Source organism: Triturus cristatus, chromosome 11 (assembly GCF_964204655.1).
Source record: "Triturus cristatus chromosome 11, aTriCri1.1, whole genome shotgun sequence".
In the NCBI taxonomy this organism is placed as follows: Eukaryota; Metazoa; Chordata; class Amphibia; order Caudata; family Salamandridae; genus Triturus; species Triturus cristatus.
Window position 1 is genome coordinate 268,180,632 of NC_140594.1, and position 12,356 is coordinate 268,192,987.

The 12,356-nt window shown below is 44.9% G+C and overlaps 1 protein-coding gene across 4 annotated transcripts in view; it reads right to left on the reverse strand.

The window, feature by feature from the left end:
• The window catches only part of LOC146783989 (uncharacterized), a 469,916-nt gene that overhangs the window by 43,895 nt on the left and 413,665 nt on the right, over window positions 1–12,356 (reverse strand). For all 4 annotated transcript variants that reach the window (XM_085636429.1, XM_085636427.1, XM_085636426.1 and 1 more), the window contains one exon: window positions 9,455–9,508. In XM_085636429.1, coding sequence (XP_085492555.1) covers window positions 9,455–9,497 — 43 coding nt within the window. In that variant the 5' untranslated portion in view covers window positions 9,498–9,508. The remainder of the gene's footprint in view (window positions 1–9,454; window positions 9,509–12,356) is intronic.

Genomic DNA, 12,356 nt, shown 5'->3' on the forward strand with positions numbered 1-12,356 from the left:
TTGAGTTATGTAACAGCTCTCCTGTTTACATAAGGGCGTGTTTCCCTTGAGTTATGTAACAGCTCTCCTGTTTACATAAGGGCGTGTTTCCCTTGAGTTATGTAACAGCTCTCCTGTTTACATAAGGGCGTGTTTTCCTTGAGTTATGTAACAGCTCTCCTGTTTACATAAGGGCGTGTTTCCCTTGTATGACAGGAATTCTTGACAGTAGTTTAGTATCCAGTCCTAATTTAAAATTTGCTGCCACTTCTGAAGGGAATCCTAGTGATGCATCTGTATCACAACCTAAGATTGCACCACAAGTTATCCATTCACTCTCCCCAGTTATTCCTCTGGCACCACCTGAGCGTTTTAATGGAGACCCACAGAAAGCTCAAGTGTTTCTGACACAATGTACTTTGCATTTTATGTGTCGTCCGGCGGTATTCCCCGGTGCGCAATCTCGAGTAGCATTTATTCTATCATATTTAAGTGGTGACGCAGCATCTTGGTCTATGCCTTTGGTGACCAGAAATGATCCTATATTGTATGATCTGGACGAGTTCAAAAAAGAATTTCTGCGAATATTTGATAGACGGAGGGTCTCTCAAGCAACAGATAACGAGTTACTAGAAATTAAACAGGGCAGTTGCGATCTAATTCCTTATTTGGCCCAATTTAATAAATTGGTAGTAGAGACGGAATGGCCGGAGAACAAACAAGCAGCTGTCTTCTATCGAGGCTTAAAAGACGAATTAAAAGATGCCTTGGCACAAGTGCCCAATAGACCCACTGAGATCTCAGCGTTAATTGACCTAGTTTTAGAAATTGACTTTCGTCAAGGTGAAAGAAGAGGTGAGAGAAATAGAGATTATCGACCCAGTGTGCCAAGGTTTGATCGAGCAAGGACTGAGGGTAGTAAAGAGTTAGATTCAGCTCGTGGAAGTGAACCCATGCAAATTGGAGCAGTTCGAGGGCCACTTACTAAAGAAGAAAAAGAAAGACGAAGAGTAAACAAGCAATGCCTTTATTGTGGAGGGAGTGGGCATTTTGTTCGGAATTGTCCTAAGAAACCCAAGCAAACACCGTCGGAAAGCGCCTCGCACCACCATTGAATGGAGTTGGACTGGTGGTTGCAGACTCTAAGACAGCTCCAGACTTGCACACCTTGGCGAATACTTTACAATCTGCTTCTCCACATTTGGTTTTGATGATGACCTTGCGGTTCAGAGAAAAGACATTGAAATTGGTATCAGTTATGATCGATTCAGGAGCTACGGGCAATTTTTGTGATCTCAAGTTCGCTGATAAGATCGGGCTTGGGGCTATCAAGAAGGAAAGAAGTGAAGCTGTTCGAGCAGTAGATGGGACCAATCTCTCATCAGGACCCATAGTGAGTCATACTGAGCCGGTGGAATTGGAATCGGAAGATGAACACCTTGAAACATTGCAATTCAACTTAATTGATGCTCCACAATTCCAATTGATACTAGGATTACCATGGCTCACAGAACACGACCCTACCATTGATTGGGCAGCTCGATCCATAACTCTTGACTCAAAATATTGTATGGAGAATTGTCGAGGAGGTTGTACGAAGGTACAAGAGAAAAGGCCAGCGTATCATTTAAGTGAAAAGGAGACTACCATTTGTGTGATAAATACTACAAAACTTCCTGAGCCGTATCTTGAATTCCAAGACGTCTTTAATGAGGTGGAGGCTGAAAGTCTTCCTCCGCATAGAGAATATGATTGTAAAATAGAATTGGAACCAGGATCCAATATTCCATGCAGTAGAATTTATGCCTTGACCGAGCGAGAAGATGAACATTTGAAGAAATACATACAAAAGTACTTAGAAAATGGATTCATTAGACCGTCCCAATCCCCAGTATCTTCACCACTCTTTTTTATCCCGAAGAAGAGCGGAGAATTGAGGACATGCATAGATTATAGGGCAATCAACCGAATAACCATTAAAAATCGATATCCTTTGCCCTTAATATCTGTGCTGTTGGATCAGGTGAAAGGAGCAAAGGTCTACACCAAATTGGAATTGAGAGGGGCATATCATCTTGTTCGAATTCGAGAAGGTGATGAGTGGAAAACTGCCTTTAGAACCAAGCATGGGCTTTATGAATACCAAGTAATGCCATATGGGTTATGTAATGCCCCAGCCGCCTTTCAACATTTTATCAACGACGTGTTGAAGGAATGCATTGATCGAAACACAATTGTATATATTGATGACATCCTAATTTATTCTGATTCCGTAGAAGAACATGAAGAACATGTTAAGAAGGTTTTGCAGAAACTGCGAGAAAATAATTTGTTTGTGAAGTTGGAGAAATGTGCGTTTCAAGTCACAACCGTGGAATTCCTGGGCTTTGTGCTTTCACCCGACGGAATAACCATGGATAAGAATAAAATCAATGCAGTGGTTGACTGGGAGTCCCCTCAATCAGTGAAAGAAATTCAAAGCTTCATTGGATTTGCTAATTTCTACAGGAGATTTATTCAAAATTTCTCTAAGAAGTTAATTCCCATAACGAAACTATTGAAGAAAGGAGTTCGATTTGAGTGGTCCAAGGAAGCCGAAGAGGCATTCACTCAGCTGAAGAAAGATTTCACAACTGCGCCCATATTGTTGCATCCAGATCCGTCTGAACCTTTTTATGTGGAAACGGACGCCTCCAATCTGGCATTGGGAGGCGTGTTGTCTCAAAGACATAAAACTACAGGGCAACTGCACCCAGTGGCATTTCGTTCTAGGAAGATAACTGCGGCAGAAGCCAACTATACAATCACTGAAAAAGAGTTATTAGCCATTAAGGATGCATTTAAAGAATGGAGACACTATTTGATGGGTGCAAGACATGTGGTCACCGTCTATACAGATCATAGAAATGTAAAATTTTTGAAGTCAGCCAGAACATTAACACCAAGACAATTACGTTGGTCGTTGTACTTCGCAGACTATGACTTGTAATAACTTATCGACCAGGTTCACAGAATGGTAAGGCAGATGCCTTGTCCAGACTGGGTACAGATGGGATTTCGGAAGAGGTCAAGAGTCAGAAGATCATACCAACGGAAAAAGTGATAGGAGCTGTTTTGCAAGAGTCACAGGAAGACAGAAGTCAGAACTCCAAGACTTTGGAAGAAATGAGGAAGTGGGCAGAAGAAGATTCGAGACGAGAAATTCGCTCAGGTTTGCCGTTTCATGATGGAGCTCTCTATTTGCAAACAGTTGAAATGCAACAAAAGGCCTTAAGAGAAAGTCATGATAGTATACTGGCTGGCCATAAAGGCATCTCAAAGACAGAAGAATTGGTGAGACGACGTTTTTGGTGGCCGGGCATGATTAAAGATGTGCGTCAGTATGTAACCACATGTGAGATTTGCGCATGGTGAAAGCCAGAGAGATTGGCTCCAAAAGGGTTATTGAAACCTTTACCTACCCCACCCTACCCTTGGCATACTGTTACGTTAGATCTAATAGTCGATTTACCATCGAGTCAAGGATATGACACCATTTTGGTATGTGTAGATGCTTTCACCAAGAGGGCCCATTTCGTACCCTTGAAGGGGATTCCCACAGCTAAGACTCTGGCATGTATTTTCAGTCAAAGTGTAGTTCGAGCACATGGAATTCCCAAGATCTTAATATCAGATAGGGGCTCCCAATTCTTGTCACATTTTTGGAAGGCCTTTACTAGGAAATTGAATATAGAGACTAGGTACACAACAAGTTATCATCCCGAGACTGATGGTCAAACAGAGCGAACTAATCAAGAATTAGAACAGTACCTTAGATTGTGTCTGTTGGATCAAGAGGGAGATTGGCCGGATTACCTGTGGGCGGCGGAGTTTGCGCATAACAATACGAAACACGCTTCCACTGGCCATTCCCCCTTTTATTTAAACACCGGTAGACACCCTCACCAGTCATTAAGTTTTCAAGAGGTAGATGTACCTGCAGTTACTGACCTAGTAGAACACATGGCACGAGTGCACAGTTTAGCCACAGAAAATTTAAACAAGGCAAAGGTTAGTTATAAACATTTTGCAGATAAGAAACGAAGAAAAGAGCCAGAGTTACTTGTAGGAGATAAGGTTTGGTTGAACACAAAAAATCTTAGACTAAAAGGAATTAGAAAGCTGCAGCCGAGATTTATAGGGCCCTACTTAATTGAGAAAAAATTGAGTGCCCTAAATTTTCAGTTGAAATTACCTAAGGGTTTACGAGTTCATCCAGTATTTCATGTCTCCTTGTTAAAGAACGTTTCAAAAGATGTATGAATAAGCAAGCCCCAAAAACCAATCCAAACTGAGAAGGGAGAAGAGTTTGAGGTACAGCAGATTTTGGATGCAAGGGTACAGAAGGGGCGTGAGCTGTGAAGGTAGCGCTCTGCTCGCTCGTCTTTTTAACTTTTATTCTTTTAACTAAATGCTCATACCGTGTTTCTGAATAGTGTTTCTGAATAGTTCTGCTGCTACTTTGTTTTTACGGCCTTTTTGCACACTTTTTTAATCACTTACTTCCTGACCCGCCCACTCCCCGTTCCACCACGGGTTATCCCGTTTGCTGTGGAGGGAGATAGCGGAAGATCATTGATTGGTTTATTGCGGGGAGGTGGGGCTCCTTGTCTATGCTGACACGTGATCCTGCAGGCTTTATCAGTGATGCCTGTCGATCCGCGCAGCGGACGTGAGCTGTGAAGGTAGCGCTCTGCTCGCTCGTCTTTTTAACTTTTATTCTTTTAACTAAATGCTCATATCGTGTTTCTGAATAGTGTTTCTGAATAGTTCTGCTGCTACTTTGTTTTTACGGCCTTTTTGCACACTTTTTTAATCACTTACTTCTTGATCCGCCCACTCCCCGTTCCACCACGGGTTATCCCGTTTGCTGTGGAGGGAGATAGCGGAAGATCACTGATTGGTTTATTGCGGGGAGGTGGGGCTCCTTGTCTATGCTGACACGTGATCCTGCAGGCTTTATCAGTGTTGCCTGTCGATCCACCCAGCGGACGTGAGCTGTGAAGGTAGCGCTCTGCTCGCTCGTCTTTTTAACTTTTATTCTTTTAACTAAATGCTCATACCGTGTTTCTGAATAGTGTTTCTGAATAGTTCTGCTGCTACTTTGTTTTTACGGCCTTTTTTCACACTTTTTTAATCACTTACTTCCTGACCCGCCCACTCCCCGTTCCACCACGGGTTATCCCGTTTGCTGTGGAGGGAGATAGCGGAAGATCACTCATTGGTTTATTGCGGGGAGGTGGGGCTCCTTGTCTATGCTGACACGTGATCCTGCAGGCTTTATCAGTGATGCCTGTCGATCCGCGCAGCGGACGCGCGCAGCGGGCGTGCCGGCGGCGCACCAAAGGCGCGCCAAAGGCAAGCCCGTCTGCGCCCGTCCGCGGCCGACCGGGGCCAGGGGCCAGAACCCCTGCCCCTCCGTCTTCCTCTGTCTCTCCCAGATTAGTTTATTCCTCATTACAACTTCTTGCCTTACGCCCGATCTGTTCTTCTGACTGTGTTCCTCTCGCTGTTGACAATACTCCCTTTCTCTCCTGTTCGGGGGCTCACTGCTCCTTCTCCTTGTCCTTTTCCTTGGAGTCTAGGGTCCACACATCCATGATTCCTGATAACACTGCTCCTAGGTTTTATTTCTTAAGCCTGAATTGTCGTTCTCTCCCCAAGCACAAAAGTTTCATCTTTGATCTCCTTTTGGAAGATTCCCCAGATTCTTTCTTGTTAACCGAGACTTGGCTCCATAATAGTTCTGGCCCAGATATAGCCATTGCTCTACCGTCCAATTACGCTATTGCTAGATTGGACCGAGCCACTGGGCCGGGCGGGGGAATTGCTGTCATCTATAAACATGCTTTCCAATGTAATTTAGAATCCGTCAATCTTCCCAATTGTGAAGCCGCACGTTATACACTTATACTTACTCCTAATTTCTCCTTTTCTGGACTTTTGCTCTACCACCCTCCTGGCTCTACCTCACTGTGGTCGACTTCTCTACCCGGTGTGGTCTCCTCTCTCCTTCTCACCTCTTCCAATTTCTCACTACTTGGTGATCTGAATCTCCATTTGGAAGATACTGCTAATGTTACCTGTTCCCACCTTATTTCTGATCTTCTAGCTATGAACCTGGCTCTTTGTAATACTGGTCCCACTCATAAAGCAGGCCATCTCCTAGATCCTATTTTTTCAAACGTCACATCTATGGTGTGTGAAGCTGCGTTACCAGTTTTCTGGTCGGATCACTTTCTTCAGAAATTTCAAATTCAGGCCCCTGATACTTTTCTCCCAGTTCTCTCACAGTCTATGTTCTTCACCAGGGACTGGAAAAAAGTTGATAGCAACGCTCTGAATAATCTGCTAAGGGAAACTACACCTCCTGCTACTACGCAGTCACCTGTTTATGTTGAAACTATCCAAAGTTGGTTGTTTCATGCTGTTGCAGCATGCCTTCCCCCTGTCAAGAAGAAATTAATATACCACCATCCGCCGGCACCTTGGTTTACTGATAACCTAAGGATCGAAAAATCCAAATGCAAAGCACTGGAAAGAAAATGGCGGCGAAACTATGCCCCAGATCTGAAAGTAGCTTACAAAAACTCTCTAAAAATCTATCATGATCTGTGCAAATCCTCACGTGCTGCCTATACTTGCAACATCATCAATACCGCCACAAATCGCCCCAGGACTTTGTTTAGCTTAGTGAAAAATCTGGCCGGTGCTCAGACCATAGCTAAACCCCCGCCTCTTAATAAGCAATCTTGTGATGCTCTTGCTAAATTCTTTTCCGACAAAATTGAACTTATCCACTCTGAAATTGCTAACTCACCCCTTAACTGCATAAGTTCCTCTCCCATTTTGTCCGATACCCGCCATGAACATTCCAATGCCTCCTCCAAACTGTCCTGTTGGCCTCCCTTGCAATTGGAAACTTTTATCTCCACTCTTGGCACCATTAAATCAGGTTCTCCTAATGACCCTTTACCGGCTTCCATAATGAAACAACTCGATCCCGCCCATCTCGAGGTGATCATGGAAGCTCTAAATTCTTCCCTTATATCTTCTCTTGTTCCTCCAATCTGGAAGCACTCCATGGTTGTCCCCTTGTTAAAAAAGCCTGATGCCGATCCTAAAGTTTTGTCTAATTTCCGTCCCATATCTCTCATTCCCATTTTTTCTAAATTGTTAGAAAAACACATCCACACTCACTTTGTCAAATTTGTGGATACGAATAATCTCCTTCATTCTTCCCAATCTGGTTTCCGTGCTGGTTTCTCGACTGAAACCACACTTTTAGGAGTGACTGAAAGATTGCGCCACCTATTGGATTCTGGTGAGACAGTAGCACTCATTTTGTTAGATCTGAGCGCTGCGTTCGATACTATCTCTCACCCTATCCTAATTAACACTCTGAAATCCTTTGGTGTATGTGGTTCAGCTCTCGACTGGCTATCCTCTTTTCTCACTGATCGCACCTTTCAAGTGTTTTCTGCATCGGACAGTTCTAACTCCCTTTCCTCACCATTTGGAGTCCCTCAGGGCTCCATCTTAAGTCCTTTGCTTTTTAATTTATATGTTAGGCCTCTGGCGGACATTGCTGTCAAAGCTGGCCTATCTTTATTCACCTACGCTGATGACTCCCAAATTATCTTCTCACTCTCCAAATCTGATCCTCTCTCCTCTGTTTCTGTTCTCCAGTCGGGTCTACGTCAAATTGCGACTTGGATGAACAACAACTATCTAAAGCTTAACGCTAATAAAACGGAGGTACTTATTCTGGGTAAGCAGAAAGATCTTTGGGGTACTCGTCACTGGCCGAACGAATTGGGCCCTCTCCCCCGTCCCGTTGACCATGTCCGCAACTTAGGATTCTTCATCGATGACTCCTTGAAAATGCACCATCACGCCACTAAAGTGTCGGCCACTTGCTTCACTATTCTGAAGTGGTTGCGTAAAATTATCTGGATGTTGCCAAAAGACACCCAAAAAACCGTAGTCCATGCCCTTATTACGTCTCGCTTGGACTATGGTAATGTTTTGTTTCTAGGTGCAAACAAGGCGGTATCCCGTAGGTTGCAACTTGTGCAAAACTCCGCTGCTCGACTCCTATGCGGAGTTCCCAGACGCACTTCTATCTCCCCCCTTCTCCATGATCTGCACTGGCTTCGCATTGACAAGCGTGTTGAGTTTAAAGCCCTCTCTTTTATGCACAAAATCAAGTGGGGCCTTGCACCTGACTACTTACAGATTCTTGTACGTCAGTATGTTCCAACCCGCTCTCTCCGCTCTTCCTCACTTGAAAAATTTGATGTGCCGCGTTTCCAACTCTCAAGAATGGGAGGTAAATCCTTCTCCGTTTTGGGTCCTTCCCTTTGGAACTCGATTCCTCTCGCCTTGCGCAGAGAACCGTTCTATTCCCACTTTCGCTGTGCCCTTAAAACCTGGCTTTTCAACCAATAATTTTTTCTCCTTTCAATAGCTTCGTCCAGGCGCCGGGAAACCCTTTTTGGGTAGCTGTTGCGCCATACAAGTTAAATAAATAAATAAATATATAAGGGGCGACTGTACTATCTATTGCAATGGAAGGGTTATGGACCTGAGGAAAGATCATGGGAATTGTCTTCAGAAGTTCATGCTCCACGATTGATCAGAGAGTTTCATAGAAGGTTTCCGAACAAACCCAAAATGAGAGAGAGTACTTTGAGGGAGGGTACTTTCAGGACTGCCAAAACATACCATGTTAAAGGATTATGGGTAAGCGCAGTAGTGCAGAGCATCTTCATCCCTAAAATGGCCACCAAGAGTGACACGCTGAGGAAACCGGTTAGCGCTCTAGCAATTAAGAGAAATTGTGAAGATCCAGGTGCAGCGCCTGAGCTGTGGCGCACTTCATCTGATGAGGTTCGAGAGGAAGGACACCGAATTGAAGCGTCGAGTGTTTAGTCAGGGAGTAGGATTTCGACGCGCTTCAATACTTGCCATAGAAGGAGTTCCAGACCTTATGAGCATCGAGAAAATTCCAGTAAGACTGTTCCGAGTATTTGATGTGTTTTTTGGGCGTGCGCTTGAGGGAGGAGTTTTAGTCAAAGAAAAGACGCGCATAAGGAAAAATCAAAAGAGAGCATGCACCAACCATAAACGCTGCTAAAATACAAGATTCAGAGTCAGCACGAGTTCAATCCAGCGCTAAGCGGGCGAGTGTATTTTCATTACGCAGTTTTTCAAGATTAGAGCCAACACAAGCCTTAAAAAGATATTGCAGAGAAAAAACATAGTAGGAAGGCTACAAGAGAAAGTGGAAATTCAGTATGCACTACTTGTAATATTTTTGAAAGAACATTATCTTTTTTTCTTATTTGTACATAGTTAATAAGATTAAAAAAAGGTAGCAAGAAAGTAAAGGTGAAGCAAGAAAAACATATAAATAGAAGAGATAAAAACTTACCATACACCAGATCCCCCGTATACTGCAGGCTGTGGCAAAACATCGGTGAGGATACTATTTTTAAGAAAAGAAATATAAAAAGATTAGAAGAAAGATAGAGAAAATATTAATCATTTCACGATTGTAGTTACAGCACACGAAGCTAGAAAAGCAAGAACAATAAAAAAAGAAGAGAGGCAAAGGTCACACCCAAGACGGGGTAGGTTGAGCCAGAGAGTAGATAATTAGTGGTTAGTTTTTAGAGTGAAAGAAAAGGTTAATAAATGTCATTCCCTTACAGTAAGCATCATTCCTGTGATAAGTCATAAGAAGACAAAGAAGAAAGATGTCTGAAGCTGAAGAAAGAATCAGACGAGGTGCGACTGTCTCTTCTCTGTCCCATCCCCTTTCCCCCCTTGGCTTTCGAAAGCATACATGCTAATAAGTGCGTGTTGCAGAGAAACCCGAAGGAGGGATTGGGAACTTGCGGCAGTCTGTTCCTGTGCTCTGGCGGAAGAGTAATTGGGTATCTGACACACCGAGTGTAACAAGAGTTAGGTGCCGAAAGGCCATACCGAAAGGTGTTGAGCTGCGCAGCCAACTAGTGGGGCAAGAGGAAAAAAGGTGGGAGGAGGGCAAGTTGACACCCGACCCTGTGGCGCTAGCCTAGGGAAAAAGTAGGACCAAGGGAGAGAAAGAGGAGTGGTGAGTAAATATGTGGCACAGGGAGGCGATGCCCTTTGTGAATGAACCCTGTGAAGAGTGAAACACAATGTCAGTTTTAAGGCAGTGTTCGAAAAGCGCAGCAATTTGTATGAAGGCCTGAGCAAGATGGGGGAGGAATTCTTAGGTAGGGATAAGTGCAAATGCTGTGTAAAGAACTGTCAATGCCATGTCAAGACCACTCTGTGAGCTACAAGAAGCTGTAATGTCCTCGCAGTGGCCAGGGAAAAAAAGATACCACCATCGTCATAATGTACAATGGGAGCTCTGAAACAAGGGAGGTGGAGCAACGTATCTTCTATGACGTATCGTGTATGACGGTCTACGTTGTGAGGAGGGGGGGATAAGGGAGCCGTCGAAGGGCACTCCCATTGGTGATCCCCAGCTCTGCAATTGCAAGACGGGGCTAGAACTAAGGAATCCATAGGATGTGAACAGTCAAGGTAGACCTGTTGCCTCACATAGGAGACATTAGGAGGGGGGAGCATACTTGTGTAAGGACACATGATGCGCACAGGCAGCCGCGGCCCGTGGAGGGTGTTCCGTGGGGCGGAAAGGCAGGGCGTGGGAGGGGCAGCGTGGGGGGGTACTAAAAACCGGTATATGGATAATTGGAGGTAAGTAAACAATTAGATAAATAAAACGAAGTTTGTAGCGCGTCCTGCATCGCAAATTGCGATACAGCTCGCGCTACGAAATTCGTTTTATTTATTTAATTGTTTACTTACCTCCAATTATCCATATACCGGTTTTTAGTACCCCCCACGCTGCCCCTCCCCCGCCCCGCCTTTCCGCCCCACGGAACACCCTCCACGGGCCGCGGCTGCGCACAGGACAGGGCCCCAAAAAGCACTAGACTTGATGGGATAGCGGGTGAGGTAAGGGATGTGTGAGCCTTAGAACCGGAGAATGCATGTCCTGTAACAGCAGAGAAAAATAAGCAGGGGGGTAATCCCAGTGACTAGCAGGTAATCCTGATAGGGAGAAAACAATAGTAGTCAATAAGGAATAATGAGCAGAGGACACAATAACATAGCAAGCATGCAGGAACGAGGCGGAGAATGACAACAGTAAGTAAGGGAGGGTGTTCACTGGTGCCTCAACACTCATCTGTCCTGGAAATCTGAAGACAACGACAACTTCCAAACTGAAGTGGTAAAGTGTCAGGTTGAGAGAGATGTTCAGTGCCATCATCCGGGGTGACCACAGGTTTCAATCCTGAGCACAATTTTTCACAATACAACCTGCGGAATTTCCTCCACTGATCGAGCATTCTAGCCCTCTCAGATTGATTCTGCGACAGTCGGGGTCTCACAACCAAGAGGGTGTCTGGAAACCAGCTGAGACAGAGGAGGCGCGATGTCCATGTCTGAGTTGGTCAGAGAGTCAGTCCAAGAAGTGACTCATGCCCGTGCGGTCGAGGAAGTCTCTGGATCACCCATCCATCGTAATCCACATTGGGCTTTGGGGGGCAGCCAACTGCAGGGTAGTGTGCCCCCCGGGGAGTTTGGGCCTTGGTGCAACTCAGGCTGTATCAAGCTTTTTTTGGGCTCTGTTTGGGCTGGGTGTAGTGAACTGCAGGAAACTGATATTGTAGAAAATCTGGTTTATTAGGAATTAAGTAGAAGAGGAGTAAAGGGTGCTGGCATCCTCTCTTAAGCTCTCTGGATCCTAACCTGCACATTCTAAATTCCATAATATATAGATACATTCTAAATGATGCAGTAACATTCTACACATGAGTTTCAAACTATTAAAGAACTAGATTACTACACTGGGCAGTGATGGGCTTTATCGCCCAGCATATAAACGGACATTTTATAGTCTCTGTCACCATTTTGTGGTGACTCGGCGGCCATCAGTAGCAGTTAAGACAATTTGCATCAGTAGCAGTTAGAACAATTTTTATTGTCGTTTACCTGTTATAGCGAGCATAGCCCACTCATCTGCACACCACTCCGTAGTAGATTGCGCATATGCAGGATCACGTAGTGCAGGAGGCCATGCTCTTGTTGGCCCAGGCAGGCTGCATGAATTTATTGACCCCAAGTGCGTGGGTCATAGCACACGTGGTGAGGCGTGCAGCAGGCAATGTGGCGGCAGCGGTACTTGCTTGCTCGCCCCCGTGTTGAGGTAGAGGTGTGCGGGTGAGTGGGCTGGGCTGCTCAGTGAGCAGGAGAGCAGCCCAAAAGTAGCGCGT